The sequence below is a fragment of the Cygnus olor genome, chromosome 15, assembly GCF_009769625.2.
Source record: "Cygnus olor isolate bCygOlo1 chromosome 15, bCygOlo1.pri.v2, whole genome shotgun sequence".
NCBI classification, from domain to species: Eukaryota; Metazoa; Chordata; class Aves; order Anseriformes; family Anatidae; genus Cygnus; species Cygnus olor.
Window position 1 is genome coordinate 9,617,659 of NC_049183.1, and position 27,491 is coordinate 9,645,149.

Below are 27,491 nucleotides of genomic sequence, written 5' to 3' on the forward strand. Positions count from 1 at the left end.
CCGAAAAAGAAAGGAGTAAAGGAGCACTAAGCAGCAGTATTTGCTGCTCAAATGGCTGCTGTTGTATCAGTCAAACTAAGGGGCTGATAAGGTTGATAAGTCTACCACCAGGGGAGCCAACTGCACCTTTCCACTGGAAGGTTAATGTAGTTAATTACTTCCTCATCTCTAGTAGTGTTTGGAAAAACAACTGTGGAGACAATGGGTTTATGTTTCCGTAAATAATCAGAACAAAAGCCTGGAGAGAAGGTGAGAGCACAGGAGGAAACATGCCCGCAGAAGGACAAGTTGATTCGTAGTGCACCTCTCCAATTAGACTCCTGCTCCCCTTACCGTTACCCACCACAGAGCTACGGACAAAACAGTAAGTGAGGGTACCTAGGAAAGTATCTGGTGGCTGCTCCTCTGGTTAATATTTGGTTGTCTGTGGCACTTAGGGAGCTACATCTACAGATCCAATTCAGAGTATGCTGAAATCAGGGAAGAACTCTCCTTGCTTTGTGTATGTACTTTTAGTGTCTGTGTTTCTTGAGCGTGTTGTCTGTGAGGATCCTGTCATGTCACATTGCAGCTCAAGAAAAATGTTCTACGTTGTAGGTTAAACCAGAGGATTTTGACATTGATTCTCATTTGTAGCCCATTTTCATGCAACATGAAGGGCTTGTGACCCACATGAATTAGCTAATATCTGTAGAGTAACTGAAGGTATCAAATGTACTATTTTATTCTTAGGATAGCTTTCAACTATGTTTGTGAACTCTAAGACCTCCTAAAAATACCGTGTTAAAGGTCAAGAAGGTGCCATTTACTAAGAAATGGTTATTTTTGAAAATATTTTCCAGCCTGTAATTGTATTCTGTATTCTGGCATTTGTTTCACTGGTGCAGGCGAGGACTGAGGTGACTTGAAGACAGGTCGGTTCAGATAAGTAGAACCAAATTCATAGTTAAAGAAGTTGCTCTCTGGAGGTGTAAGTGTAGCTTTGCTCCTTCATGCCTTAGACTACAGGATGAAAAATTTGGTATGAGGAGGGTACTGCTAAAGGGAAGGAGACTTCCTAATTGTGGTTGATTTGGTAAGTCTCCATTTTCTTGATGATAGCAGATTGCCTCAGTTTAGGTTGTTTTCATTCCTGGTGTGAGTGGGCCTTGGTTTCAGGTGAACTTTCGATGAATCTCAAAGGCTTTGGGTTGCAATGCACCTTGAGAGTTGTCCGATCAGTGCTTGTACAGGGTGCCTAATGAAATCAGGGAGCTGTGTACTCAGGCTGCTTTCAAGATAAGGCCACACGAATACAGACACAGTAATCAGGTTCTAAAGGGAAAGAAAAAAAAAAAAAAAAAAAAAAAAAAAACAGGAAGATAAGAGTCTCCTTTTGACTTTGTGGTTGTTTTCTCTTTGTAACAGAGAAAACGTCAGTTATTCATCTCTTTTTGAAGCTGTCTTCCAAGTAACGTCCTGGGAGGGTATAAAGCATCTTTCAGAAGAAACGGGGGAAAACTAACAAGGCATGTTTAATCTGAACAGACCATGTTGTAATTACCCCAGAACACAGCTTAAGGCTCCCAGAGCACACACAGGTAGAGTGACAAAGCCATTTGCTTACAGAGTTGATTTTTCCTTGTGTGCCACTGAAACAAATAGCAATTGGAGCAAATTCCTCCTGAAAACCTCCTACCAGGTAGTAGGCACCAATTTGGAAAGATCTTCTAACCTCCAGGAGGGAAACGGAATAAGAGGAGGAGCACACACAAGTCCTACTAGAGTGGCTAGATCCTTAGGGACTTGATTAAACTCATAACAAGTTAATCAGACGATTTTGCATCCAGGAGTAAGATCCGGTTTCTTGACTTCCAAAGCTGGGCTTTAAATAACTGCGGTATCATCTGTTTCTGTCTCTTCCACATGAGCCTGCATGTTGTGTGGGCAAGGACTAGAAGTGGTGGGATTTTCTTTTGAGTATATTTTTACAATGTATGTATTTCTTGAAGGCACACCACTTGAGATGAAGTGAAAAGCAGATGGAAATCTTTGGACTTTCATCTTTGCTTGCCTACTATTTATTTTGTGTTTATTCTATACCCCCAGAAAAATAGAACTCACAAGGAAATATTCACCAGTTTTATTGATGTATGCTTTCGTGTGGGGAATCGCCACTAGTGTGTATTCAAGACATAACATAGTTACATATAAAGTGTGAATCGGTGGGATAAACAATGTCCTTACTTCAACACATTTCCTAACTTTTAGCAGTAGATCATTTCATTTCTGTGAGCAGCCAAAGTAAAATATAAAACTTCCAAGAATCAAGAGAGAGAGATTTAGAAAGAACTGGCTAGTGAAATTTTATGATGGGACATGAGATTTATTCATCAGCTGAAAAATTTATTCATCAGCTGAAAAAGCAGAGGGCAGATTATAATGAAAAAACAGTTACAGTCTCTGGAAAAGGAGGAATACTTATTTTAAGATCAAGTAAATAGTGGGGAAAGCAGGGCAGGCACACAAACAAACCTATTTGTTTGAGCTGGTTTGGATTCATTTCTCCACAACCCCAAACTCAACAGCATCCAATATCTGTCTGTTTTTAGATGTATTTTCTGTCATTGCAGATGACTGATCCCTGTTGGTGTTCATCTGATATTTTTTTCCGCACTGTCTGCTAAACCATCATTTATCATGAGGTCATTTGTTAAATCCTGGATTCCTCAGTGCTTGCAGATACTCAGGTCGCCTTGCAGATTATTCCATGGATGTAACAGGCTTCTTACATCTCAGATTATTTTCATACTATGACCTCTGTAAACCGGTGTGAAAAGGAACTGCCAGAATATTTCAACTTTGCAAGTGATGTCTTGGATAAGTGGTTGCAACTTGAAAAGGTAGTGTTTTATTCTTCTACTTCGTAGACTGTGGAACAATCTCAAATAATACAAATAAATTTTCATTATGGATGCTGTATAATATTGGATGGAGAGTAGAATGCAGTATTTTCTTTGTCAGAAATGTGATATCACTCTAAGAGACTGATGGCCAAGGATCATTTGCTTAGTCTGGAGTTATTTTGGATTAAAAATAAACCTTTTAAGGTTTGTCATCTATAATATATTCTGTTGCATTCTAGGATGGAAGACGACCAGCAAATCCAGCTTTTTGGTGGGTAAATGATGAAGGAGAAGAGGTGAAGTGGAGCTTTGAAGAGTTGGATTCCTGTCCAGGAAAACAGCTAATATACTTTCTGAGACATGTTGGCTTGCAGAGAGGAGACAGAGTTATAGCAGTTCTGCCTCGTGTTCCTGAATGGTGGCTACTGAATGTGGGCCTGTATGCGAACAGGTGAATAACCTTATTGATTTCTTAGACACAGAAAGAACGAAAATAAATAATGTGAAAAAAAATTGCTAAATCAATATATATATTAAAAAAACAAGTGAGCAGGAATTAGCTGCTCTGCCCTGTACAATTCTTCTCTTATATAGAAGGAGAGTTGGCAGCACCCACACAGGAACCGAAACAGCATTGTACTAGATTTCTGAATAGACACGGTTCAGTTAAATGGCATCCTCAGTTGAAGACAGTGGAGATTTAAATGTCAACCTAAGGCCAAACTTGACCAGACCCATTATCAGAATGAACAGTTTTACTGCACTAATTTATATGACTACAGTGGTTTCTAATTCAGTACAATATTTTTCTGTTCTTACTGTTAGTTTCACCAATTCTTCAGAAGAAGTTGAACCATTGCATTTTTAGTCTGCTAAACATCCTTATAAAACAATTCAGCATCAGCCAGGGACACAATCAAGTATTTTTGTATTGTTTGCTCTGTTGATTCTTGCAGGTTGCAGAAGAGGCTGAGACTCAGGGAATCCCAGTTCTTCTTGTATCCAAGATTTTCTTAACTATGACATGGGAATATCATTCAGTAGCTCAGTGCTTCAGTTTCCCAGTTGTAAAATATAGCAGACACCTATGAAGGTGCAGGAAGGACTGAAATCAATCATGTAGGTGTAGGCTATTGAAATTCTTGGGAAAAGGAGGTATAGAAATCCAGAAATTGTTTTTCCCTCTGAAAACGTGATTTTCAAACACATTGTGCCCCATATCCAAAACTCACATTTATTCACATTAGAATACTAATCCATGCTTGACAGATGCGTGACTGAGCAAGTATGTGTCAACTACCTGACCTCAATCTGTTGAGGTCCTATATACTATGTCAGAGATATAATTCCTTATTGAAATGAACAATGGCTTTATGCCACATGTAAATGTATCCAAATGCTGGCTTATACACTTAAGTGGATGGTTAATTTCACTACTCCCTTACTTAGTTACAGATCATGAAGGAAGAGTGTTAAAAACAGTCTAAATCTAGATCTTACTCATCAGACATACCTTTAATGTGGATGACACAAACTCAACATCAGTGTTGCGATTTGGAGGTTGTTCAGAGCCAGATGAGATCTAGCAGGTTGGGTCTATGCCAGGTCATTCCTTGACCGCACAATTCACCCAACTCTGCCTTCAAAACATGAATTACACTTTGTTCCTTGTTCTGAAAGAATAAGTTCTTGGCAAGGCACACTGGCTTTTCTGTGACTGGGGTCATGTTGTGTAAACATCGTAAAGATAAATCATGAATTTTCTGAATTGCTTGTTGCTTTTTTCCAGGAATTGTCTTTATTCCAGGAACATCCCAATTAACAGCCAAAGATATTTTATACCGACTCAGGCTTCAAAGGCCAAGTGCATCGTTACCAATGATACACTGGCACCTGCAGTAGAATCTGTCATGTCTGAATGCCATTTTCTGAAAACCAAATTAATTGTAGCCAAGGGAGCCGAGATGGGTGGCTGAACCTCAAGAACTCTTTGCGTGAGTACAGCTGTTTTATCAACATCTATGTGAAATAAAAGAAGCTGTGTTAGTGAGGTGATGTCGCTGCGTTTGGGGATTCCAAAATACAGATGAGTTACATTTTTCCATCCCTCTGCCAACTCACTGTAATCACTTCATTAAGTACAAATTCCTCCAGCATACTTTCTGGGAGCTGAACTCAGGTTTCTGAGCTTCACCTTACTCAGCAACTTGCCAGCTTCTAAAATGTTTCTGTTTTCCACCTGCAGTCACAACACAAATGCACAGAGTACTACTCTGCAGTTGTTTGTGCTCGTCTTCTAGAGCCCAGCCTAATGTCTCTTTAATTCAATTGAGATGATAACATTGCCATAACATCTGTTGGTGCCCCAATAACATGGCGTCAGTTATTTCTTCCCTTGACTGTCTTGATAGCCCAGACAGTCTGACAGTTCATTGGTATCTTGAACTCTAATGGTATAATTTGTCTGTAAGACCACCTTGCCTGGCTCATAGCCTGAATATGGCCACCATTGACTTCAAAGTGGAAGACAGTAGATGTTGAGGCAGAAGTTATTTTGCATCTACCTGTTGTTCTACAAAAGTGTTTTGAGAGCCCTTGCAAAATAATTGTGTGCAGTCACTGGAATATGCTCTAGGTGCTCACGTTGTTGAAAATTATGATATACAGAGCAAACCTTGTGAGTAGCCAATGTGCTCTCTAGTCTTATGTGTGCTGTCTGATGCAACTATTTATTTTGTGAGATCATATAGCTGGGGCCAATTGTTTCCTGTTTATCTCCTAAACCTTAAAAATAGTATTCCTTCGTGGAATGTAATAGCTATCATATACTGTTTCTTCTGAAGGGTGACATCTGCTGACCACAAATGCGTCAAGACAAGAAGTCGAGACCCAATGCTGATCTTTTACTAGTGGAAGTACAGGTTCTCCAAAGATGGTGGTACAGTCTCACGGCAGTTACGGCATCGGATTTGCAACCAGTGGCAGGTATAGCTTGTGGTTGCTCCCAGTGTACTGATTATGTGATACAATCACTAATTGAAAACGGGACAGTAAAAACTACAGTAAATGTAGGCGTTTTGTGAGCATAGGATCATGTTTCTTCCTCACCTTCCCCTCTCAGGGTGAAGCGCTGGTTATTAAAAACTTTCGTAGACTCAGTGAGATCATCAAGCCACAGGATTTTATCACTCACAGGACTGACTGCAGAGTAGCAGTCAGGAGAGCCTCCTTATAGCAAAACCAGATAAAGTTGAGTTCTTTAGTATTATGTAAGCCTTCCCTGAGAACCAAAGGCCTTTGGACCACAAGATTGTATCTTACAAGTCACAGTTCACTTGGAATCTGGCTTGGCAAAGGTTTGCTTTCACTGAGCATCTTTCTCATTTGTACTTCCCAAGGAGTCAGAAATTTTGTGAAAACCAAAAGATGCATTTCCCTAGGCATTCTCTGTTGAAAGTTGGTGGTGTGGAGTCAACAGAAGTAATTTGTTTAAATTCCTAGAGAAATAATCTGGGATTTAGCTGATGTCTCTAATCCACAAGGTGAGGAAAATGTGTTCCAAATGATCTGTTCAGCTTTTGGTCTGGATCCAGATTCTACAACAAAGGCCAAGGATGCTTTTGCACTGTTCAGAAGAAAAACAGACACTTGAAATATTAAACAGGAGGAAACGAAGGGAAAAATGTTTTAAGATTTTCTTAAATTCTTACAAACTTTCTAAACAGCCCTACTTGCTGACACTTCATGTTCTAATGGAAGCCTCCTGTCGTTTCCTTTAATTGTGGTGTGACTTGGGCCTGAGTCTCTCACACTGTATGAAGCATTTTTTCCCTCTCTGCTTTATCAGGTACTGGATGAACTTGACTCCCTCAGATATAATGTGGAATACCTCTGATACTGGCTGGGTAAAGGCAGCTTGGAGCAGTGTTTTTGCACCATGGATCAATGGATCATGTGTTTTTGTACACAGTTTGCCAGAGTTTAAACCAGCAGTTATTGCAGAGGTAAGCATAACATTTCTTTTAATGAAAGCATAACTTATCTTTTAAATAAAGCTAATTTTTGTTGACCTTTATTTCCATTTTGCATAAATGAAGCAAACAAGGTAGATTTTGGTGCATATGTACCAACTGCTCTGTAGCATCAAGCATGGTACTTCCCACATCCCAAACAACTATCCCTCCCTTTGGTGCCCGGTAAGCTAGAGGAGCAAGTGTTTTCCCTCCTGGTTAGGCCATGTGACAGGGCTACAGGGTGGAGGATATGTGGTGAAAGATGCAGGATAAAATTAACTGAATATCACTGGTGTCCTGTCCCATACTTAGCCTAAAGCAAAGCTTGAATATGAACTTCTAGGTACTTTGGGAGAAGGGTGGGCATTGGCCAGTAATAAGAGTTGGGTATGAACCTGAACTGGGGTTCTGCTATCCTGAATTTTCTGTGAGTTGCCAGTGTGCCTATTCCTCCGCTCTGATTCACAAAACCAAATAGCTGGGCTGTTCTCCTCAACATCAGCCTCGTGTGTGGAAGGGAGACCCAGATTTCCTCAGGAACAAACTTGGAAAAGCTTCATTCTTATTCATTGTTTTCACTTTGCCTTGAGCCTGGGACGTGATTGCCTTGGGAAGGAGGAAAGGGTCTTAAATGGAACTACTAGCTACTCTCAGCGGTCATTCATTCACGAGTGATTTTGTTGGACGGAAAGTATTATTTTTTTCTACAGCAGTGGCATTGACTGGTACAACCACTCCATGGTCAGGATGTCTCAGGCATTCACAGTTCTTTGTTGAATATTGAATCTATCTGGCATTCGTAGGAGTTTCATTTTGCAAACATTTTAGCACATAAGTCATGTTAATATCACCTGACACTTACAAAGTCAGACTCACCATTACATTTTCTTTTCAGCAAGGTAACTTTCTTTTTTTCTAGACTCTCTCAAGATACCCCATCACCACCTTTTGCACTGCCCCCACTGCCTACCGCATGCTTGTCCAACACTGTCTGAGCAGGTACTGCACATCTGTTGCAAGGGTAGCAGAGAGGCTGGGATATAATGCTCTGACAGCTCTGGCTGTTTAGTGCCTTATGTTGTTTTATTTTTTCAGATAAAGGAAAACTAATTAGCAAAAATTTGCTCTCAGAAGAGAAGGCTATGTTCTGAAACATGAGAATATGTAGTCACACCTTCGGCCATTCAGGCTTCAGGAATGGGGTCTTATTAAAAACAGCACAGAGGAAATAAATTAGATGTGTTTTAAGGTATCACTTCCTTTGAACTTATGGTTCACAGTTAAATTTAAGACAACGACGATTTCAGACAGCTCTGGATCCAGGAACTGTTGGAGTACAGTGAAGTTGTTCTGTATACTTGAGAATGAAGTGATCATTTAGAGGACTTTCTCATGCTGAGAGTTATCTGGCAGCAGTTGCTACTGGTTTTGTTATGCTGTAAAATATTCAGCTTATGAGAAGTAGTCAATGTGATTTGTAAGGAGTTTTCACACCTTTATAGTGATGTACTTACTCTTCTTGTACAGGTCTTTCATCCTGAAAAAAGCCATCCCTAATTTAGTAGAGAGCTCAGGCTCTGTGTTCCTATTTAGCCTTTCTTTTGCTTTAGAAAATTCTTGATTTGGTCTTAGGTGTTGGGATATAGCCACTTAATTCAGCTTTCCAAGAACATCTGACATGCTTGTTCAGATTGCTCTGGTCAGTTCTTTCAAGAAAACACCTTTGCTTGCTTTTTTTCCGACAAAATTTGTAAATCCTTTTTTGTTCTTACCAACTCCCAGTGACACAGAGAGAAATCACTTTGTCCTCAGTGGTAACATGACCAATCTAGGAGTTCAATCCAGGAGCGTGTAACAGGATGATTATTGTCATTTTCAAACTAGCTTGTAAAGTTTCAGTTATACTTTATTTGAAAGTTGAGGGAAGCTGCACAGGTAAAACCATTCACTGCTATTTTCAGAAATTAAGAAAATTATTTTATTTGCTATTCTTCTCAAGCTACAAGTTCATGAGTCTGAAACATTGTTTATCTGGAGGGGAAGCACTCAATCCTGAAGTGATGGAGCAGTGGAAAATCCAAACAGGGCTGGATATCTATGAAGGCTATGGCCAGACTGAAACAGTACGTTCATTTTAATTCCTACAGTATGCCATTCCAAAGGTGACAGTACCCAAGGCACGATGTGCTTTGATAAATCAATGGAAAAGGTGAGAATCATTTAAATTAACTTCTTTTTAAAAGGAAGCTCCTTGCAAAAAGCATGCCAGAAGTTACCTCAGATCAAATAACTTGTAGTAGAGCTTTTGATCATCTTTGCTTAAAAAGAAAAAATAAAAAGTAATTTGCTCTGGGTATCAGCTTGGCCCCTTTGAGCTTCTGATGGGAAGAATTAAATCAGTTCACATCCCAGACCATTCTGTAAGCAAACATAATGAAGCTATTATGAGTCAGATTTCAGGCATTCTCTCCTCTTATCTTTGAGATGGTCCCAAGTAAATTATCCCGTTATTGAAATAAGACATGATCATCTTGTATCTGCTATCTTGCAAATTCAGGTGTTTGCAGAAGAATCCACTGGCTTAGACTGAGAAAAAGCAACCACATTCCACAGGGCTGACCATTCTCTCATGTGGTGGAGAACCACGGTGCTTTAGTCTTGATTCAGTCCTGGTTGTTACAAAGCCATGAAGAGGTGTCACGTCTAATGCAAGCTGATAATAAAGCTTAGAAAATGCTGCGCTAATACAAATACATATCTGTTGTGCAGGTAACAATATGTGCCAATATGAAAGGAATGAAAATTAAACCTGGCTCTTTGGGAAAAGCTGTTCCCCCTTACGATGTGCAGGTATGTTGATACACTACATCTGAGCTCAGCTGCAGTTTAGGGTATGTGCATAAGGGGAATGCTGTCTGTGTCCTGGTCTGTCATTCACTTGTTACAACACAAGTATTTCACAAAGCTAGTCAAAGCAGTAATGGTAAGTCCTTTCCGCAGATCATAGATGACCATGGAACTGTTGTGCCTGTAGGAAAAGAAGGCAACATCGCTATTCGAGTTCAACCTGAACGACCATTCTGTATGTTCTCTGAGTACATGGTAAGTCTGAGTTAGCCTCTCTGTGCCTGCTGAGAAGCTCAAGAGAGGCCCAGGGCAAAGTTACCTTACTGAGGAGCAGAATTTCATCCAGGATCTTCACAAGGTCTGTCTAGGTTATGTGAGAGCTCTGATCAGTACACCTGATCAAGAACACACAGGCAGGATATAACTGCATCTTGCACCATGAAGCAGGAAGTACCTTGTTCCAGACCTGTATATGGCTCTTAGCTTTATGGGCTTTATATTCAGTGCATCACTCCCTTCTCTTCCTTTCCACCCCTATCCTTGGATAAAGAGTAATGAAGCAAAACCATAAAGGCTTCTCTAATATGCCAAGAGCCCAGGGAGGGTTTCCAAAGAGCGCAAATACCTTACTCCTTAATATCACTAACGTCTTCAATGTTTCATCAAGTCTTATGTTGTCAAGTTGTTTTTTCTTATGTATAAAAACAGGTAAATGTGGTTAATGAAGTTTTTCTTGTAGGTCACCTCATTTATGCTTTCGTCTTGAAGGTCGGGGGTGAAAAGTTTCTGTTGACAGGAGATCATTGTGGAGACCCCCTGCAATAAAAAAATCATTTCTCTGAAGAAAATGAATTACATATTTTAGCAAAATGCTGTGTTGGATGGGCATTTTGAAGGATCGCACCCTTTTTTCTAAAACAAATAGGTGTATGCAAATGCCATCTCTCATGCATTGCCTGTTCAAAACTGCTAAAGTGGCTCTTTTTTTTAATTGAACACATAAAATAGTATTAAATATATTACTTTGAGTCTAACTAAAAAATAGCCTTGATCATTTTTAGCACTACTCTAAAGTGAATTACATTCCATTAACTATCAGATATGCTTTTCTTTTTTGAAATGTTGGTTGTTGTCAGGATAATCCAGAGAAAACTGCTGCATGCATGTCTGGAAACTTTTATGTCACTGGGGACAGAGGGATTATGGATGAGGAAGGATATGTCTGGTTTGTTGGAAGATCTGATGATATCATTAATTCTTCTGGGTAAGTCAGTTGCTTTTAGATTTGATTGTTTGCCTGGTAAGAATGTTCTTTTTTTAGCACAAAATTCAATATCAAAAGACCAGCTGAATGACTAACTTGCTATGGCTGTCATATTTATGTTTTCTCCTAGGTATCGTATTGGTCCCTTTGAAGTTGAAAGTGCCTTAATACAGCACACTGCAGTCATGGAGTCAGCTGTTGTCAGCAGTCCTGATCCCATTCGAGGGGAGGTAAAAAGTAAAAAAAAGAAAAGATGTGGAAAGAAATGTGTTTTATTCTAAGCATCAAGTTCTCTATATATACCAGGCTTCCTTGGAATGAAAAAGTTGCAAATTTGAAATTAAAATGAGTTAAAAAATATTAAACATTCCTTGACACATCTCAGAATTTCAGCGTTTTCCTCTCAATAAGTTCGAGGTGGAAAAAATAATCTATTGTGGCATTTTTGTCTAAGAAATAGTATTAGGGATTTTACTCCTCCTGTTTTGTCACTAAGCACATGGTAGCAGAGAGCTTTTTGTTGTTGTTGTTTCAACACTGCAACATGTTTTTTTGAGGTGAAACTTTCAGCTGTTTTCTTTTCTGTTCTAAAACTTCTGGAAAGTTTAGTAGTGTATAAAATCAAGAAGAAGAAAAAAGTGGAGGAAAAAAACAAACAAACAAAAAGCCCTGTACTTCAGTATGTGTCCTTTATTACAACTCATTCCATAATAACAGCAATAGCCCAGGACATAGGAGATTAAGAAAAACTTTCTTATATTTTGGTATTCAGTTTTAGCAACAAAAGTATCCCTTTATTCCTACATCTGGAAGTTAATGGAGTCCTTTAACTTTTGTGGTACAGGTAGTCAAAGCCTTCATTGTTTTGGCTCCTGCTTTTGTATCACATGATCCAGAAAAACTAACTCAAGATCTTCAGCAACATGTCAAAAAGGTGACTGCTCCTTACAAGTATCCAAGAAAGGTAAGTACACTACAAAAAGGTCTTCTAATTGTGTCAGGAACTGAACTGTTTTTGTCCTGCCTCAGTTCCTTTTCAACTGCTGACTTACACTTTAAACATAGTTAGATAAAATAAAATAAATTAGAGAGTCAGCTGTAGCCCTGGGTTTGCTGTTTTCACTAGAAAGAACCCAAAAAGAGGAAGTGGTTCCTTATCTTTATCACGGACTAGTCTTACTTTCATGAATTACAAGATTTTCACAGTGATTCTGATGGACAAGGCATTCGTTCTTACCAATTCCTTCCTTGAGCTCTGTTTAGACTCTGAGCCAAAGCAAAGTAGAAATTCCTGCTGGCATCAAAGGAGTTGAAAAACAACAATAATTTGCTTTCGTAATAGCTGAAGCACACAAACCTTCAGGACTGTGGTTCTTGCCCCTGCAAGTACTGCCTGTGCAGCCCAGCTAAGATGTGTAGTAAGGAATTTCACCATCCCACCCCCAAGCTGTGCAGCTTCCCAGCTTTTTACTCTATCCATAATATTGGTATGTCTTTCCTTGCATCTCAAAGATTAATCCAGAATTTGTTTGGCTAAAAGTGAGCATGCATTTTTGTCATTCAGGTGGAATTTGTTCAGGCTCTGCCAAAGACAGCTACTGGGAAAATCCAGAGAAAGGTTCTAAGGAACAAAGAGTGGGGAAAAGCATAAGATTAATGGAAATGGAGGAGGAGAGAAAATTTCCATCATCCATACCAGCCAGCAGCAGTGTTTGGACTTGGCATGTTATCATGACCCAGAGCACTAAGAGAATGTATGGAAGAACAAGCTACGGGGGGAGAAAAAGGAGGTAACATTCATGTGACTTGAGGACATATGATGTTAGAACCACTTTTACCATTGACCTACAAATTTTCAGAAGGAAGAAGATGCAAGTAATTATGAATGAAGCATGAAAGAGAGAAGGCAGAGATTGAAGAGTGCACAAAAGTTTAATTTTTTTACTGGAATTAGTAAACAGCAGCTTTATTAAAAAAAAGTCTACAACAATTTTTACTATTACAAATAAATGATAATTTAATAAAAAAAATATTTACCTGTAATGAGTATATGCAATGATGAAGTAATATTCTCTCTTTAAAAACTGTCACTATAATATTCCCAAATTCTTTCTGGGTGGAAGGAGAAAGACAACTTCAACTACTTCTTGTCTTGATGAATTTGTGATCTACATAAATGGTTAAAAGGGGAGAAGAGAATATACAAAGTGCTTCAGGTTAAGGTGCAAATTATACACAGTTTACAACAGTGTAAATGATTACAAGAAAAACGTTACTCCATGGAAAGAATTGTACTGCCTGGTCAGTTTTGTACTATGTTCTGTTCTCATTATTTCAAAAGAAGCAAATGATAAAGTAGAAAGGGCTTCACTCCAAGTACTTCTTGATTAGTGTGTCCAGGCTTCGCATCTCCAAACAATCTTCCCAGTGCTTCTTTGGGAAACATGTCCTGAAAGCTGAATGAACCACTGAAGACTGAGCTGCCTGGAGTAGATCCTCAGTAGTGTCCACAGCAAACAGGTCAGTAAATCATGTTTGTCTGAATTTTCAGTGGTGCTAGTCACTGAGAAGAAGCAGTTGGTACTAAATCAGGAAAAATAATTTCTGATTCAAGCAGCTATTCAGAGGACTTTGTCATTACTGGGCCCTTTTCTTGATTTTCTTGTTTCATTTTCATTTTTAATTTTGCAGGTAAAAGTGTTAAGAACTGTTGAAGGCTTTCTCTCAGTAAAACTTCACATAAATTTTGGCAGACCACTAGGGAAACCTGAATTTAAAATCTTTTTCATTTTGTCAGCTTTGAATAACCTTTCCAATCTTGAACACTGTTCCTAAATGTCCTCAGTCTCCTCTTTACCTGTTGTGGTGTATATTTTGTCTTTACAATGCTTAGATCTATAGGCTTTAACTAAATCATAGAATTAAAGCAGAATGAGCAATGAAAAATGGCTTACTATGTTATTAAAAATAATAATCAAATAATTAGGCCTTTCTGTTACAGGAATTAAAGTAGATCAGTTGTTTATCATTATTAACAGTAGCAGTCACAACCTCAAGGAAAGGTTATATTTAACAAAAAGCTTGGTAATTTTACTGAAGGATGTTTTCTTAAGTAAGAAAAATAATTTAAAATGTATTTTTTAAAATATATATTCCAATATCCATTTTTGACATTTAAAAGTCCATATTTTACCAGTAAAACACTGGTAAAGTAAAGTAAAACCTTTTCTTACATGAAGTTTTTCCACCAGTTCTTTTTAATACAGTTTTGATTTAAAATGTAGGTATCACTTAAATTCTAAATTTCTGCTCAATAATCCTGATTCTGAAGTAGATGACATGGCTCTCCTGTTGCTTGTCACAATCCCTCTGGAGTACATACTGTAGTTATCTGAATGCATGTGCTGGATTTCAATCAGTTTTGCTTTCCATTCCCTATATCAAATACCCCCTTGGGAACCTGATTCTCACTGTCAAGGGAAAAATTCCCCTTACTGCTGTGAACCTAGTTCTTTTGATTTTAATGGATTTATTTGTTGAGTTGAGCGCTGTTTTACCTACTGTTACTGAAAAAGATGCCACTTAAGGATGTAGAATCATGTGAGGTGAATATAAAATCAAGTGTTTTTTCCTCTGGAGCAAATGATACCTTACAGGATTATTTAAAACTGGTCAGTATTTCTCTACCACAGTCTCCGTGTAGCCTTGAGTACACCAAGAATTACTGTTGGTTTTACCAAATTATCTGTTTGGGGTGGGGATGGGAGACCCAACGTTCCAGAAAAACTACGTTTTTAAGCTACTACTATATATTCTCTTAAAACAGTCTTTCAAATGTATTCAAATTTTATTTGAGAGAGCTTTGTAAATCTAAGCAAAGCACTTTCTTTTTGGTCACCGAAATGTTTAGTGTGATTCAAGTTGTTCTGTTTTTATCCAGTCTGGTTCTCCACATTGTTGATGGTTCTGGAGGTGCAGGTAACTCTGTTCATGCTGGAACCCTGCTGATAATCATGACCGATATTACTGGGGCCGGGCAGACCTGCTGGGGGTAAGCAAACATAGACCTCCCAGGGGAATTCTTGCAACACCATCTCAGCCCTTCCTGCCAGCCGCTGAGCCAAGAGCGTGTTTCTCTTTGACTGTGCTGACTTCCAGGCACTCAGCTCCTCCTTGCCTCTTTGCTTATTCTACTGTGTTAAAGGCAATGAGTTAAATGTACTGGGTTAAATATTTTTGTGAAATTCGCCTTCACTCAGCAAATTAGAAGTGAAGAATCAGTAACTGTTTTGAGATCTCTGGTATTGCTATTTCCCAGCAGTGATATTACCAGAATGATATTACCAGTCACTGAATGTTTTTTTTCACGGCAGAAATGATCATGCATTACACTCCAGCAGGTTTTGTGTAAGTACACGACAGTTCCTGTACGGCCTATATCCAGTAACTCATTTGTGCATATCTGGAAGGATTCTAATATCTTCATGCGATTTCTTTCTTCATCAAAGATCACAAAGTGTAACAAGATGATGAAACATTCTGCATCTGGTCCACACAATTTTTTATGCTGTCAAACATCATTGAAAAGATTAAGTTGCGAAAGTCACAGGTATCTCGGTTCATTCTCCTCATAGGAAGATTAACTATTATTGTAACAGCTTCTGCGAAGAAAAATTGAAATAATTCCACTGTTAAATTAGTTGTTTTGTCATGGGGAATAAAGTTTTTTATAAAAACCATGATCAGTGCATCAGAGGTAAGTGGTTATGGTTGAGGATATGGGACAAGAGGTAACTAGAGTGCTGAATACAAAACTAACTTAAAAATGTGGGACAAAGGGCAAAGCTTGCTGTCTTTGCAGCTTTGCTCAGGCCACAGACATTTAACATGTAAACGAATTCAATCAAGAGCTTATTTATAATTTTTTCCTAGCTGATAGATGGGTTCATCCTTGTAAGAACAGGGAAGAAAATAACCTGTATATCAGCAGTCATTCACCGTAGCTTGTAATGAGCCTAGTAATTTGCATGTAGCAGTTGAAAATGGAAAATCAATAGATGGGCCCCAATTTTAGAATAATCGTAGCCTTCCAGGACCCCACTGTCTCCTGCTCTGACTGCAGGCTCTTCCAGACACAAACCAGGTTTTGCTCCATGCTTCAAAATGTTCGTGTATGTTTAACAGAAGCTTCTAAATAGCACTAAAATGGCAGTTTGGCAAGGTTCTGAAGCAATCTTCTGGACTGCTGAAAATAGCAATAAAGATGGAAAAAAATAGAAAAAAAGAAAAAATAGCAATGGAGAGGAAGAAAGTCAAGGAAAGGAAGAAAGTCACTGGACTTGAGAGCATTTAGGATTATTATGGTGAGTACAGGTGGAAAAGGGAGGGCATTTACAGTGAAGAAACAGAAACTGGAAACATCCTTTAGTTTCGTGTGAAGGAAAAGGAGTCTCAGAGAATCAGCTACTAAGTGCAGTGGTGTAAGAATAAATAACCTTCTTATAATGTAGACAATAACAAGCTGATGTTGTGTTGATTAAAGAGAGTTGTGGGCCATTAGCAGCCCTAAAGAGCACATTGGGAATCTATAAGGTTCAGCCAAGCTACAGAAAAGATACCAGATGAGGACAGTATATTAAGTCCTTAAAAAGCTGTTCATACAAAATATAAGAAAGCAGGCTGGGGAACTTTGCATTTAATGAAATTATTAGAAGCATCAGTTTTGCTGTGAATCGCCTAAGTGACTTCCATTAATAATTAATCTGTTCATAACTGAATCATCTTTCTTTGGATAATTTCGAGGTGATACTTGTCTTTTTCATCATTTTTGTTGCAGGATTCGTAGCAACAATTCCATTACCTTTCTTCTGTAGTCTACAGCATCTACATACATCTTCTTCTGCCATGAAGATATTTAAATTACCAATTCTAAAATCCTTGTGGACTCAGAAACCTCTGTATAGGACTTTCCATGGACACCCTAGGCTGCTTGCCTCTGATGTGTATTCACAGTATCAGCCTGTCAGGCGGGGTGAACAAGAAATACCAAAGTACTTTAACTTTGCAAGTGATGTACTGGACAAATGGTCTGAAATTGAAAAGGTAGATGATCTTTTGTTGTGCAGATAGGATCCTTTAATTCATTTGAAATAAATATGTTTTGTTTTATTTTTAAAAAATAATAAGTTGCTAAAACTAATTTGCATTAGGTAATGATACAGAATCTCACTGCTTGCTTTATTTTTTAAAATTGTCTCTGACCCTTGGTGCTCTCTGTGTAGGTAGAAGAAGCATTAGTAAGACCTTTATGACTTTGATTTAACCTTGGAATGGCTGTGCTTATTCTTTCCACATGCCATAATGTTAGATGTTCGCATCATAAAAATAAGGGTAGCTTAACAATAATAGTGCATACCAGGGAAATTTCTCCCACAAATGTGTAATTGCCTTGTTCCAAGGTAGATTCTGCCCTGTAGTTGGTTAACTCCTCTCTGAGCTTTCATGCTAGTCCTGGTATACCGCATTGTCCTGTTTTATTTTGTCCTCTGTTTGTGCAGTTTCTGTGTAGTAGTATTCCACAACTCCATCCAGAATATCATGGCTATGAGGTCAAGTGTTTCATGTTAAGTGTTACCTTCTTTGAAGCATCAATGCTCAGCATGAAGCTTAAACTGAAATAGGATTCAGACTAGGACTTGAGTCTGGAGACAATCAGACTGGTAAACATTTCAGATTCAGAAAAGGGCAGTTTATTGGGAATATCTGAGCATGATCAATAACAAGTCTTGCACCCATTAAAAAAGGGAAAAGGGAAATAATAGCTCATATGCAAGTTGTGAAACACTTAAATGCTCCATAATTTGCAGATATTTGTGCTTTAGAATTCCATGACCTTTTGGAAGAAACTGTTTTTGTTTTGAATCCCTATGTTTTGCAGGCTGGAAAAAGGCCATCAAACTCTGCTTTTTGGTGGATAAGTGGAAAAGGAGAAGAAGTGAAGTGGAGCTTTGAGGAGCTGGGCTTCCTGTCACGGAAAGTGGCTAACGTGTTGACTAAAGTATGTGGACTGCAAAAGGGGACAGGATTATTGTGGTCCTGCCACGAATCCCAGAATGGTGGCTGGTGAATGTGGCTTGTATGCGAGCAGGTCAGTGAGCGTATCTGAGAGTGGTAAAACTGGTTACTAAAGTAAATCCTCTGAGAGGATCAAGAATTGTTTATAAAGAAGAAATAATATAAATTAATAATCTATCAAGTGTCCTAGCTACCAATTATGCAGGCAGTCCTGAAGGATTTGCACTAGGTGCCATAGGATGGGTGACCTGGAATCATGGAGGTGGCAGAAGACAGGGAGTTATGGAGGTCAGCAGACGGGTCTGCGTTTCATTTCTTACAGGAGAGCACGGCAGCTGCATTACTCCACTGTTAACTGACTTGGGAATGTCAGGGCAAATTCATCTTAGAGGTTGGTTTGGGAAAAGTTAGTAGTTTAGGTTCTTAGAAAAGGATCAGATGTAAAAAATGTTATCCCAGACTAACTTTATTGCTCTTCCAGGAATTGTCTTAATTCCAGGAACGTCCCAATTATCAGCCAAAGACATATTATATCGACTCCAGGCTTCAAAGGCCATGTGCATCATTACTGATGACACAGTGGCTCCCGCAGTAGACTCAGTGGCATCTGAGTGCCAGTTTCTGAAAAACAAGCTGATCGTGTCCAAAGGCAGTAGGGAGGGATGGCTAAACTTCAGTGAACTGTACAAGTGAGTATGCATTAGTGACATTGCAGTCATGATGCAGAAAGTAGACATGTTCTCCACAAGTGCTCATTTAGAAGTATTCATCAACTGAAAAATACTATCCAATAACATTAAGCCTTAGTGGCTTAGTAGGCATGACTGCCTGATTGCTGTTTTCATATCAGAATTGTTTGCTAACAGCAGTTGTTTACCAACAGCAGTCTTATTCCAGGAAGTTTCTATCCTCTTCTTTCTAAGGGAAAGTCTATCATTGAGGAAAGCATAACTCGACATTATTTAATCTAGTTTGGTTAAAAGCTTCTGTGAAGCTTATTTGAAATAGGAGTTGCAATGCGTAACCCATCATTAGATTCTGGAACCTGTGTAAAATAACCATTGAAGTCACAATTGCATTCTGTGTTTTAAAGAAACCAATCTGCTGACCATTCCTGTGTAAAAACAAGGATTGAAGATTCAGTGAATATCTTCTTTACCAGTGGAACCACAGGTTCTCCAAAGATGACTGAACATTCCCATGGTAGTCTTGGTTTCAGACCCCTGTTAAGTGAAAGGTATGAAAGGTTTGAGCCTGGTTGAATGTGAGATAATTGGAGCTGCATGTAGTAGAACTGATGAGAAGTTACTGAGTAAGAAATACTCAATTGTATGGCCACAGTCCTTCTTCCTCTGCAATTGGGTTTGAAATGCTGACAGATTTCCAGGCAATAGGATCAGCCCCACTGTTTCCATGTTCCAATGAATATCTCCTAGCCTTTCTTTAGAGTGGTTCAAAGGACAGCCATCAGCTGGGAATATTCTAGTGTGCAGTACCGAAAGATATCATGCTGTTTGGGCTATAAAAAGTTTCGTTATGTGTGTGGATGAAGAGAGTCAGAGTTTATGTTGGTTACACGGATCATCCTGGTCCCTCAGCAGACTTAGAACTGAAATATCTGGTGTCTAACACAGCGTCCATGCATGCTTCTGCTTCAGCTCTATCTTCCTCCCTAGTGTAAATTCACTTTATTGGAGTTCTTTCCCTTACTCTATCCTGTTATGACTGACATCATATCTGTATGATATATTTATGTGTATATATTTCTTTGTACAAACATGTACTTAAACCTTAGGTGCCCTTTTATCCCTGAGCTAGCTCATAAGATGAACTTACTGAGAGTGGCCAGTGCCCATGTAGCTCATTAGAAGGTGGGGTTTTTTTGGAGGGTGTGGGTGTGTGTTTGTAAGGGGTGGGGAGGAGGGACATGGCTCTTTTTTTTAGTTTTCTTTCATTAAAAAAAAAAGTTACTATTACCTTTTTATTCTTTTTTTTTCCCCTCCTCTGTTAGGTACTGGTTGGATGTGACTCCATCAGATGTAATATGGAGCACAGCAGACACAGGCTGGATATTAACTTCACTGACATCTGTTTTTGATCCCTGGGTTTTTGGATCATGCATCTTTGTGCATCAGCTCCCACAGATTGAATCAGCAACCATCCTAAATGTAAGGAAGAAATTATGGATATGTGTTAATCTGCAGAAAGGGAGCAAAAATAATTCTTAACTGCATACAAAGATTTATTGAGGGTTATGTCCGCTGTTGTATTCAAGATGCTGTATCCTTTCCATAAAGCTCTATTCATGTTTTTAATATACACAGAAGGGGCCAATCCTGAGATTCCCTCATATGTTTTGCTCATAGCTGGTGAGCACGAGTGAAAATCATCCCAAAAGAAGTACTAATTGCTTACATATATTTCCAGTCACTGTGGAGGTAATGTTGCCTGGCATTAATGCAAACTGAATCTGAAGTGATTCTCTGTCTGTACTGGCCAAGATGAAAGCGAAAACATCCCAGTAATGTAGACAGGCTTATTCTGCCCATGCTTCCAGCTGTGCAGTCTGGGTGCTATGTAGGGATGTGAGCATGGGATTTTGTCCAGTCAAACATACTGTGATTCTCAGCCTGTTATGCCAAGTGTAGGAGAGTTTCTTACCCAACAGAGAGTATCTGGTGCTCTTGCATAGAAGGGAGAGCTACATTTGTCCCCTACTGTACATCACCTGTGTGCTGTACATACACAAAGCAGATTTTTTTTGGTCTGAGCTTCACATGTCATCTTGTTTAACTCACTAGACTCTCTGCAGATTCCCTATTGACACTCTGGTTGGTGTTCCAACATTGTATCGCATGCTGGTGCAAAATGATCTCTCCAGGTAGGTTAAGAGATTATCTACCCTAATTACCCTGCAGTGATCTCCCAGATCTGGCTTTTTAACTAGTAGTAATTCAGTTTAAAATATCCTTTATGAAAAGACAGTCATACAAATTTGTGAGTTTTGCTGAGCTTTATGGTAGAGAAACTTGATGTTTTCCATGAGAAACTTGAGACTTTTCATTACTGAACTTGTCAGCAAATCCCAGAGGGTATGAAACTGAGCGCCTGTAAAATTCTGTCCTAGTTTTCAATTACCACATTAATTGTCCGTGCTTTGGGAAGGGCTGTCATCCTAGAAAGTCAGCATTAGCATAACTGCTGGGGACTGACTTGGTGCAGCAGTTGTACATCATCTTCTGTTCCAGTTTCTCACTAACAAATGAACTGGCACCATTTGTTCCTTCTCTCTTGCACTTTCTCACTTGGACTTTTGCTGAGGGTCAGCAATCAGGCCCCTGGCTCAGCAAATTGATCTGGGGTTAGTTACAGGCTTATGCTTAAATCCCAATTGCCTTCAGAAAAAAAATTTTCTTTGTTTTACATGTGTGTTGACCTGTGCTACTATTTTTATAATGTTGAGTAAAGACTGGTATCCTTGCTTTATTGGGAGCCAAAGGATCAGGAGTCTGATTTCCCTATTTCATGGGAATAACTCTACCGATAAACAGCACTCCAGAGTTATTTGCTTACACTTGCATGCTATTTTTCTGCTCCTTCTTTGACCTGGTAGATGTAAGTGTTCTCTTTGTTTTTTTAACTCCATGTGAAGTTACAAATTCATGAACCTGAAGCACTGCATGAGTGGAGGAGAGCCGCTAAACCCAGAAGTTATGGAAAAATGGAAAAGCCAGACAGGGCTGGACATCCATGAAGTGTATGGCCAGACTGAAACGGTACATCTATAGTGTCAATATTCTGCTAAATATTTGTAATTCCTTTTTGCTTTATGATGCTTTTGGTTTCAAGAACACTGTTGATTCTTTCATGTTTCTGTGATTGTTTCAGTAACCACCTCTACTGATAATCTCTGACAGAATGCGTTTTCACGGTTGTCCTCACAGAATCACCCAGAAACATGGATAGTTGGGAGGGGATGAGCTCTAATATTTCCCTAAATGTCATTAAGCAAATTCTAATTGACAGTGACAGCAAAAAGGGCAGAGCTTGAAGGTAAGGAAGAAGATTGGCTAGTAGAGGCATTGATTTGCAATTAGCGGAACAGGATTCGTTGTTTCTTGATCTTACTTGTTTCTACCATACAGCACTAATATATAGGATCCTATGAATCTTAATTCCTTACTTTGAGATTATTCTGGAAAATACACTTAATGAATTGAATGTGAATGTAGCAGTTTTCTGTGACAAATCTTTATTTTGCTTTTTATTTTTCAGGGAATAATCTGCTCTGTTTTTAAGGGGATGAAGATTAAACCTGGATCAATGGGAAAGGCGGCTCCCCTTTTTGATGTTCAGGTTTGTTGAGTACTCTTTAGATTTTTTTCATCAGTTTGGGGGGTTGTTTATTTTTTTGACTCAAGTACATGTTGTTTTTCATTCTAGGTTGTAGACAAAAATGCTAATATTCTGCCTCCAGGACAACAGGGGGAAATTGCTGTCAGAAGCAAACCTATAAGGCCACTTGGTTTGTTCTCTGAATACATAGTAAGTATTTTCCAAAACAGCAGTCTCCCCAAAATATCTCCAGTTCCTTAAGGATTATAAAGGCCCGATATTTTTCACCAGTTTTCAGGTTTGCTGACCCATCTTTGAGTCCTGACCTGTAGGAGCAATCTGGTTTAGTAGAGAGAATCTGAGAAGATGCCCTTGAGAACAGAGGGGAAAAAATGTGATCCAGACTTCATTTCATCCCATTCTTTGATTCAGATTTTGGGTCAAGAACTTTAAAACCCAGATTTGAAAACCCAGCCTAAAACATTTCCCTAACATCCTCCCCACTTACCGTGATCTCACTGAGGAGTACCGTATGTTCACTGTACACTATCTGAAAAGCTAGATAAATATTTATGGTAAGGATTGACCAAAAGATCAAGAAATCTAGAGCAAAACAAGTAATTCACTTATTTGGATTGGTGAATGTTAGAAAAGCAAGAGAAGAGAAGAATTTATTTGAGATTGAGTTAATTTTTTTTCAAGAGTCAGTTTGTTTTTTTTTTAAACCTGTTTTATTGTATTTATAGCAATGTCAGTAAAATTCTTCAAGAGCCTTGACTGAAAAAATTAAGTTCCAATTAATTTAACATTTATGTGTTATAGCATAATGCATAGCTGATACATGCTAAAAATTTAAATGACTTTGTAAACCAATTCAAGGATAATCCTAAGAAAACTGCTGAAAGCGAGCGTGGGGATTTTTACGTCACAGGGGACAGAGGGACTATGGATGAAGATGGATATTTTTGGTTTATTGGAAGAGATGACGACATCATCATTTCTTCAGGGTTGGTTTGCATGCCTTCTTTCTAAATCTGCTGTTATAGTCTTACATGTTACACTTCTGGTGAGCTTCTGACACAGTGATCTTGTGAAATGCATTGTCCACTTGCCTTATGAATGCATCATTTATTAGTTTTCCGTAGACCAGCAGTGTCATCTTGGTCATGTATCCGTAACAATTTCCCCTGCAACATCTCATCTGTTTCAACACAGTGAAAAATTCCACTGGCAATGGAGGGATTTTAATCTAGTTTGTTTTTTAGCTGAAATTGAAGGACACCTCTATCAAAGAGCATTGAAACATTTTCTTGCAAACATGTTGAAATGAAACAATTTGGTATTGTATGATGTGATACCATAATGTGACATCAGCTGGTACTGCAGACCCCAACTATCAGGGTTGGTGTAGCCACAGCTCAGGAGCCACCAGGAGAGTTGGGGGGAGATGGAGAGGTAGCCACTGCCTCTCTGCCAGCAGTCCTCTACCACATGATCACCATGAAAGCTCCTATCATAATACAGATAGCCTTCCCATTCTGCCTAAATTAGCTGTAGTTGTTGTTGTTTTTTTTCCACTATGCAAATTTTAAAAAGCCAAAACATTTGGTACTGGTTTTCCAGCTCATCAAATCAAATCCTTCGTTGTTCTTTCCTTACCTAGGTATCGCATTGGGCCATTCGAGGTAGAGAGTGCGCTGATGGAACACCCAGCAGTAGCAGAAGCAGCTGTTGTCAGCAGTCCAGATCCCCTCAGAGGAGAGTAGTGATGGTGAACAGCAATGGGGAAAGCAATATGTTTGTTTAAATATATAGCTATATAAAGCAAAGTTCCTTTGCTGTAATGTACAGGTGTAAGGCAGTCATGCCGTCATGGATAATCCTACTTGGGATGACAGGCAAAACCTCTTCATGTTTACATGCCTTTGCTCTTCTTAATTTTTGTTCATCTCAAAGAGGGTCTTCTCTGTAGAGAGCATTACAGTGACATTTGCTTTCCTCTCATCAGACCTGCTTGTTATCAAGCACTTTCTACACACTGAAATTTTTGTTTCTGGCTGTCTTGGTATATTCAAAGTTATACTCTAACTGCCCTAACATTTGACTTGGGCTGACCTGTGTGGGGAAAGCACAGTCCTGCACTGGGATGATACAGTCCTACTGTCCTCAGTGTGAACTTCAGAGAAATAGAATGTCCCTCAGCTTCTGGGCAGCCTCTGCTGAGACACTTCTTGTTACCCCTGTCTTCTTGACATCCCCCTGAGATCATGGAGCAAATCCTCCTTCTCTGTAATGGGGACAGGAAAGCTTTTTTTTAAAACTTTTCCTTTTTCATGTACATGTGCAGAAGCTGGGCACAACCATTTCATACGCTGTGCTGGTTTTTCTCTTTACCTCTTGCATGTTATGACTACTTACTGGTAATCAATGTATCAGCTCTTAAAAACTGACAGTGCCAGATCACTCTTGCTGACCTTGTCTTACAGGTTGTGAAAGCATTTGTGGTCCTGTCTGCCACCTTTTCATCCAGCGACCGGGAGCACTTAGCTTGTGAATTGCAGGAGCATGTCAAGAAAACTACTGCTCCATATAAATATCCCAGAAAGGTAAATGTTTCTGTGGAGAAACTAAATTAGGGCACCCTTCCATAAGTCATGGGAGAATTATAATGTGGATTTTCATTGTTCACCTGAAAAAGACGGTGGTAGGGAATCATCTAGAGCACTGGCTCCAGAAAAATCTTCCTAAATAACAATAGTTTGTGTAAAGTATTTGTTTAAACCTCACAAATATTTCTAGGCTTTGTATGATATCCTAGTTAGATCTACATGTTCTAAGTCAGGGTCACAATTGCAGTTCTCCATTTTTGCATTTTACCTTTAACCATGCGCTCTCCAGTGACTTCAGGGGTAGCACTTGACTAAGTCTGAGTAAATATTTATCCAATGGTCCTCACAGTTTACATATAAGAGGAAAGTCTGGGAGGATGCACTTCATGTTTCTCAGAAATCCCAACACTACAAGAAAATTACTGCTAACAGTGCTTTAGTTCACACGTGTAGAATGCGTAGGAACTAAGGACGGTTAAAGACTTTGTGCCAATAGCATCCCTCTTCTCTTCATTTTGTCACTCATTTCTGTCCTCTGATATTGTTTAGGTCTTCATCCTTCTGTTAGAATATCCAGTTTGGTTAGCTGGGAGGCAGCTACACAGACGTTTGGCCATCTAGGCAGCCAAAGAAATTTACAGAAGATTTGCATTGTGCTGCCTTGATTTGGCGTGGACTTGATCCTTTAAGCAAGACATTCTTACTGATGGGAAGCCTCCATGTTTTCCACTTATCCTGAATGCCTTTCTTGGAAAACCAACTCTACAGAGAACATAATACATTGTCTTCTGTCTTTTTTATTTAGGTGGAATTTGTCCAACAGATGCCAAAGACAATCACTGGGAAGATTAAGAGGCATGAATTAAGGAATAAAGAGTGGGGACGGATGTAACATTGTTTGGAACTTAACAGAACTTCTTTCATTCCACTGTTGCTATATTTCTCTGTTACAACTGGCCTGGTTTGTTTTTGTCAAATGCCTGAGCATCAAAACCTGTAGATAATACCAAAGTATGATGTTTGCACATGCTTGGAAAACTTCTAATGTCAGTGCCACAGGTTCAGTTCCTGAAGCACTGCTGGGAGGACGAACAAATCATACAATTCCATTCTAGTTTTTAATATCCAAAAGCTCAAAAGAGCTTAGCCGGTGATCCTTCTCTTTTAGGGAGCATCCAAAATCAGTGAAGAGATATTGTGATACAGATTGTATAGTTCCAAGTTGCAGAAAAAGGCAGACATGACTTTGAGGTGTTCAAATGTGTCCTTAAATGCCACATGCTCTAAAGTGAATGCAGTCCTCCTAATGTTTACTGATGGAAAGACTCCTCTATTGATACTCAGTGTCTCATATGCTTCTTCCACAAATATTGTCTAATATGGACAGTAGCTTCATTGCTCACCCTCTATTCTGATCTTCACATGCAATAGACAAAAACTCCCGTACCACTTGTGGTGGTCTTTAAAATAAAGTTTGCTGTTAGACAAGTGACGCACTTTGTAGAACAAACCATGGCTCTTGGCCATACTAGCCACTTGCTGCAGGACCAGGCTCTCTCTGCAATGTAGGTAGAGGTGAATCCAGTGAACAAACTCCTGTGATCTGGTTTGGATGATCATGTGTCAGTTTAATGTTTAGCTTTATCTTAGCTAAATCTTTATTTTTGTCTTAGCTTTATGAAGAAACATGTACGGTAGTGTACCTACTGTTCCTTCAGTTGCACACGCAATAGTGGGCCAAGCTTTAAGGCTGTATTAGTTCTTAGCTGTTCATCTTCAGGCTTTTTGATTTTATGTACTCAAAGACTTTATTTTCTGGCATGAATTTTCATTAAATCATGAAAATGTCTTCAGTGGGCCTCTTGTGTTCATTAAATAAGAGGAAATTGCCGGAACACAGCAGCATCTCAGGGCAGGAAAGAAGGTCTCTACAGCTGTCTCACTGCCTGGAGTTCTGTGTCTACTGCGCTGTTTTAAAGTGAGATTTGGAGAATGCTAATTTTGAGAAAATAAAGCATTTTATTTCTTGAGCTTAAACACTTTGGTTATGTCAATGAAACAATAAACAGTTTATGTAGCAGCAACGGCTGAAATGAAAGGAATCTTCAATAAATACAATGTTTACTTAGTTCTTTTCTGATAATCACTTCATTTTTTTAATGCTACTTAGTCTTTCACAGAGATTTCATAACACTTTTCACTATTTCACTCCCAAGATTTATAGAAGTATAGATTAGATAATTGTAAAACTAGTCATGAGTTACTTAAATGCAGTTGTTTTGGCACGTCACTCATCGCTGCCTCAAGCTCTTATTTGTACCCAGTTCAGTTTCTCTTAAAAGTCATATACTGCTGGATCTTCCAGGGACCCTGCCTTTTCTAGATCTTTCTGCTTGTTTTCAGACATTAAGTGTTTTACTATTGCATGCCCAGCCAGATGCAAAAAGTATAATCATAAGCAGGT

General features: G+C 38.9%; 2 protein-coding genes across 2 annotated transcripts in view; both read left to right on the forward strand.

Moving 5' to 3' along the window:
- LOC121078511 (acyl-coenzyme A synthetase ACSM4, mitochondrial-like) overlaps positions 1 to 12,680 on the forward strand; it is a 122,835-nt gene extending 110,155 nt beyond the window's left edge. Inside the window, 20 exon segments of the mRNA XM_040574777.1 lie at positions 2,613 to 2,784; positions 2,787 to 2,882; positions 3,125 to 3,200; positions 3,203 to 3,249; positions 3,251 to 3,319; positions 3,321 to 3,336; positions 4,675 to 4,728; positions 4,731 to 4,841; positions 4,844 to 4,883; positions 5,729 to 5,785; positions 5,787 to 5,870; positions 6,733 to 6,889; positions 7,818 to 7,897; positions 8,898 to 9,021; positions 9,668 to 9,748; positions 9,899 to 10,000; positions 10,882 to 11,009; positions 11,140 to 11,239; positions 11,854 to 11,973; positions 12,574 to 12,680. Of these exon segments, the coding sequence (XP_040430711.1) occupies positions 2,680 to 2,784; positions 2,787 to 2,882; positions 3,125 to 3,200; positions 3,203 to 3,249; positions 3,251 to 3,319; positions 3,321 to 3,336; positions 4,675 to 4,728; positions 4,731 to 4,841; positions 4,844 to 4,883; positions 5,729 to 5,785; positions 5,787 to 5,870; positions 6,733 to 6,889; positions 7,818 to 7,897; positions 8,898 to 9,021; positions 9,668 to 9,748; positions 9,899 to 10,000; positions 10,882 to 11,009; positions 11,140 to 11,239; positions 11,854 to 11,973; positions 12,574 to 12,660 (1,734 nt within the window). The 5' untranslated portion in view covers positions 2,613 to 2,679 and the 3' untranslated portion in view covers positions 12,661 to 12,680.
- A 4,220-nt stretch (positions 12,681 to 16,900) lies between these two features.
- On the forward strand, positions 16,901 to 26,667 carry LOC121078510 (acyl-coenzyme A synthetase ACSM3, mitochondrial-like). Its single transcript, XM_040574775.1, is given in 14 exon segments — positions 16,901 to 17,111; positions 17,947 to 18,079; positions 18,082 to 18,156; positions 18,565 to 18,772; positions 19,177 to 19,320; positions 20,095 to 20,251; positions 20,885 to 20,964; positions 21,736 to 21,859; positions 22,359 to 22,439; positions 22,527 to 22,628; positions 23,298 to 23,425; positions 24,082 to 24,180; positions 24,905 to 25,024; positions 25,833 to 26,667. Coding segments are annotated over 13 exon segments (1,536 nt in total). The 5' UTR covers positions 16,901 to 16,913; the 3' UTR covers positions 24,912 to 25,024; positions 25,833 to 26,667.
- Positions 26,668 to 27,491: the final 824 nt, after the last annotated feature.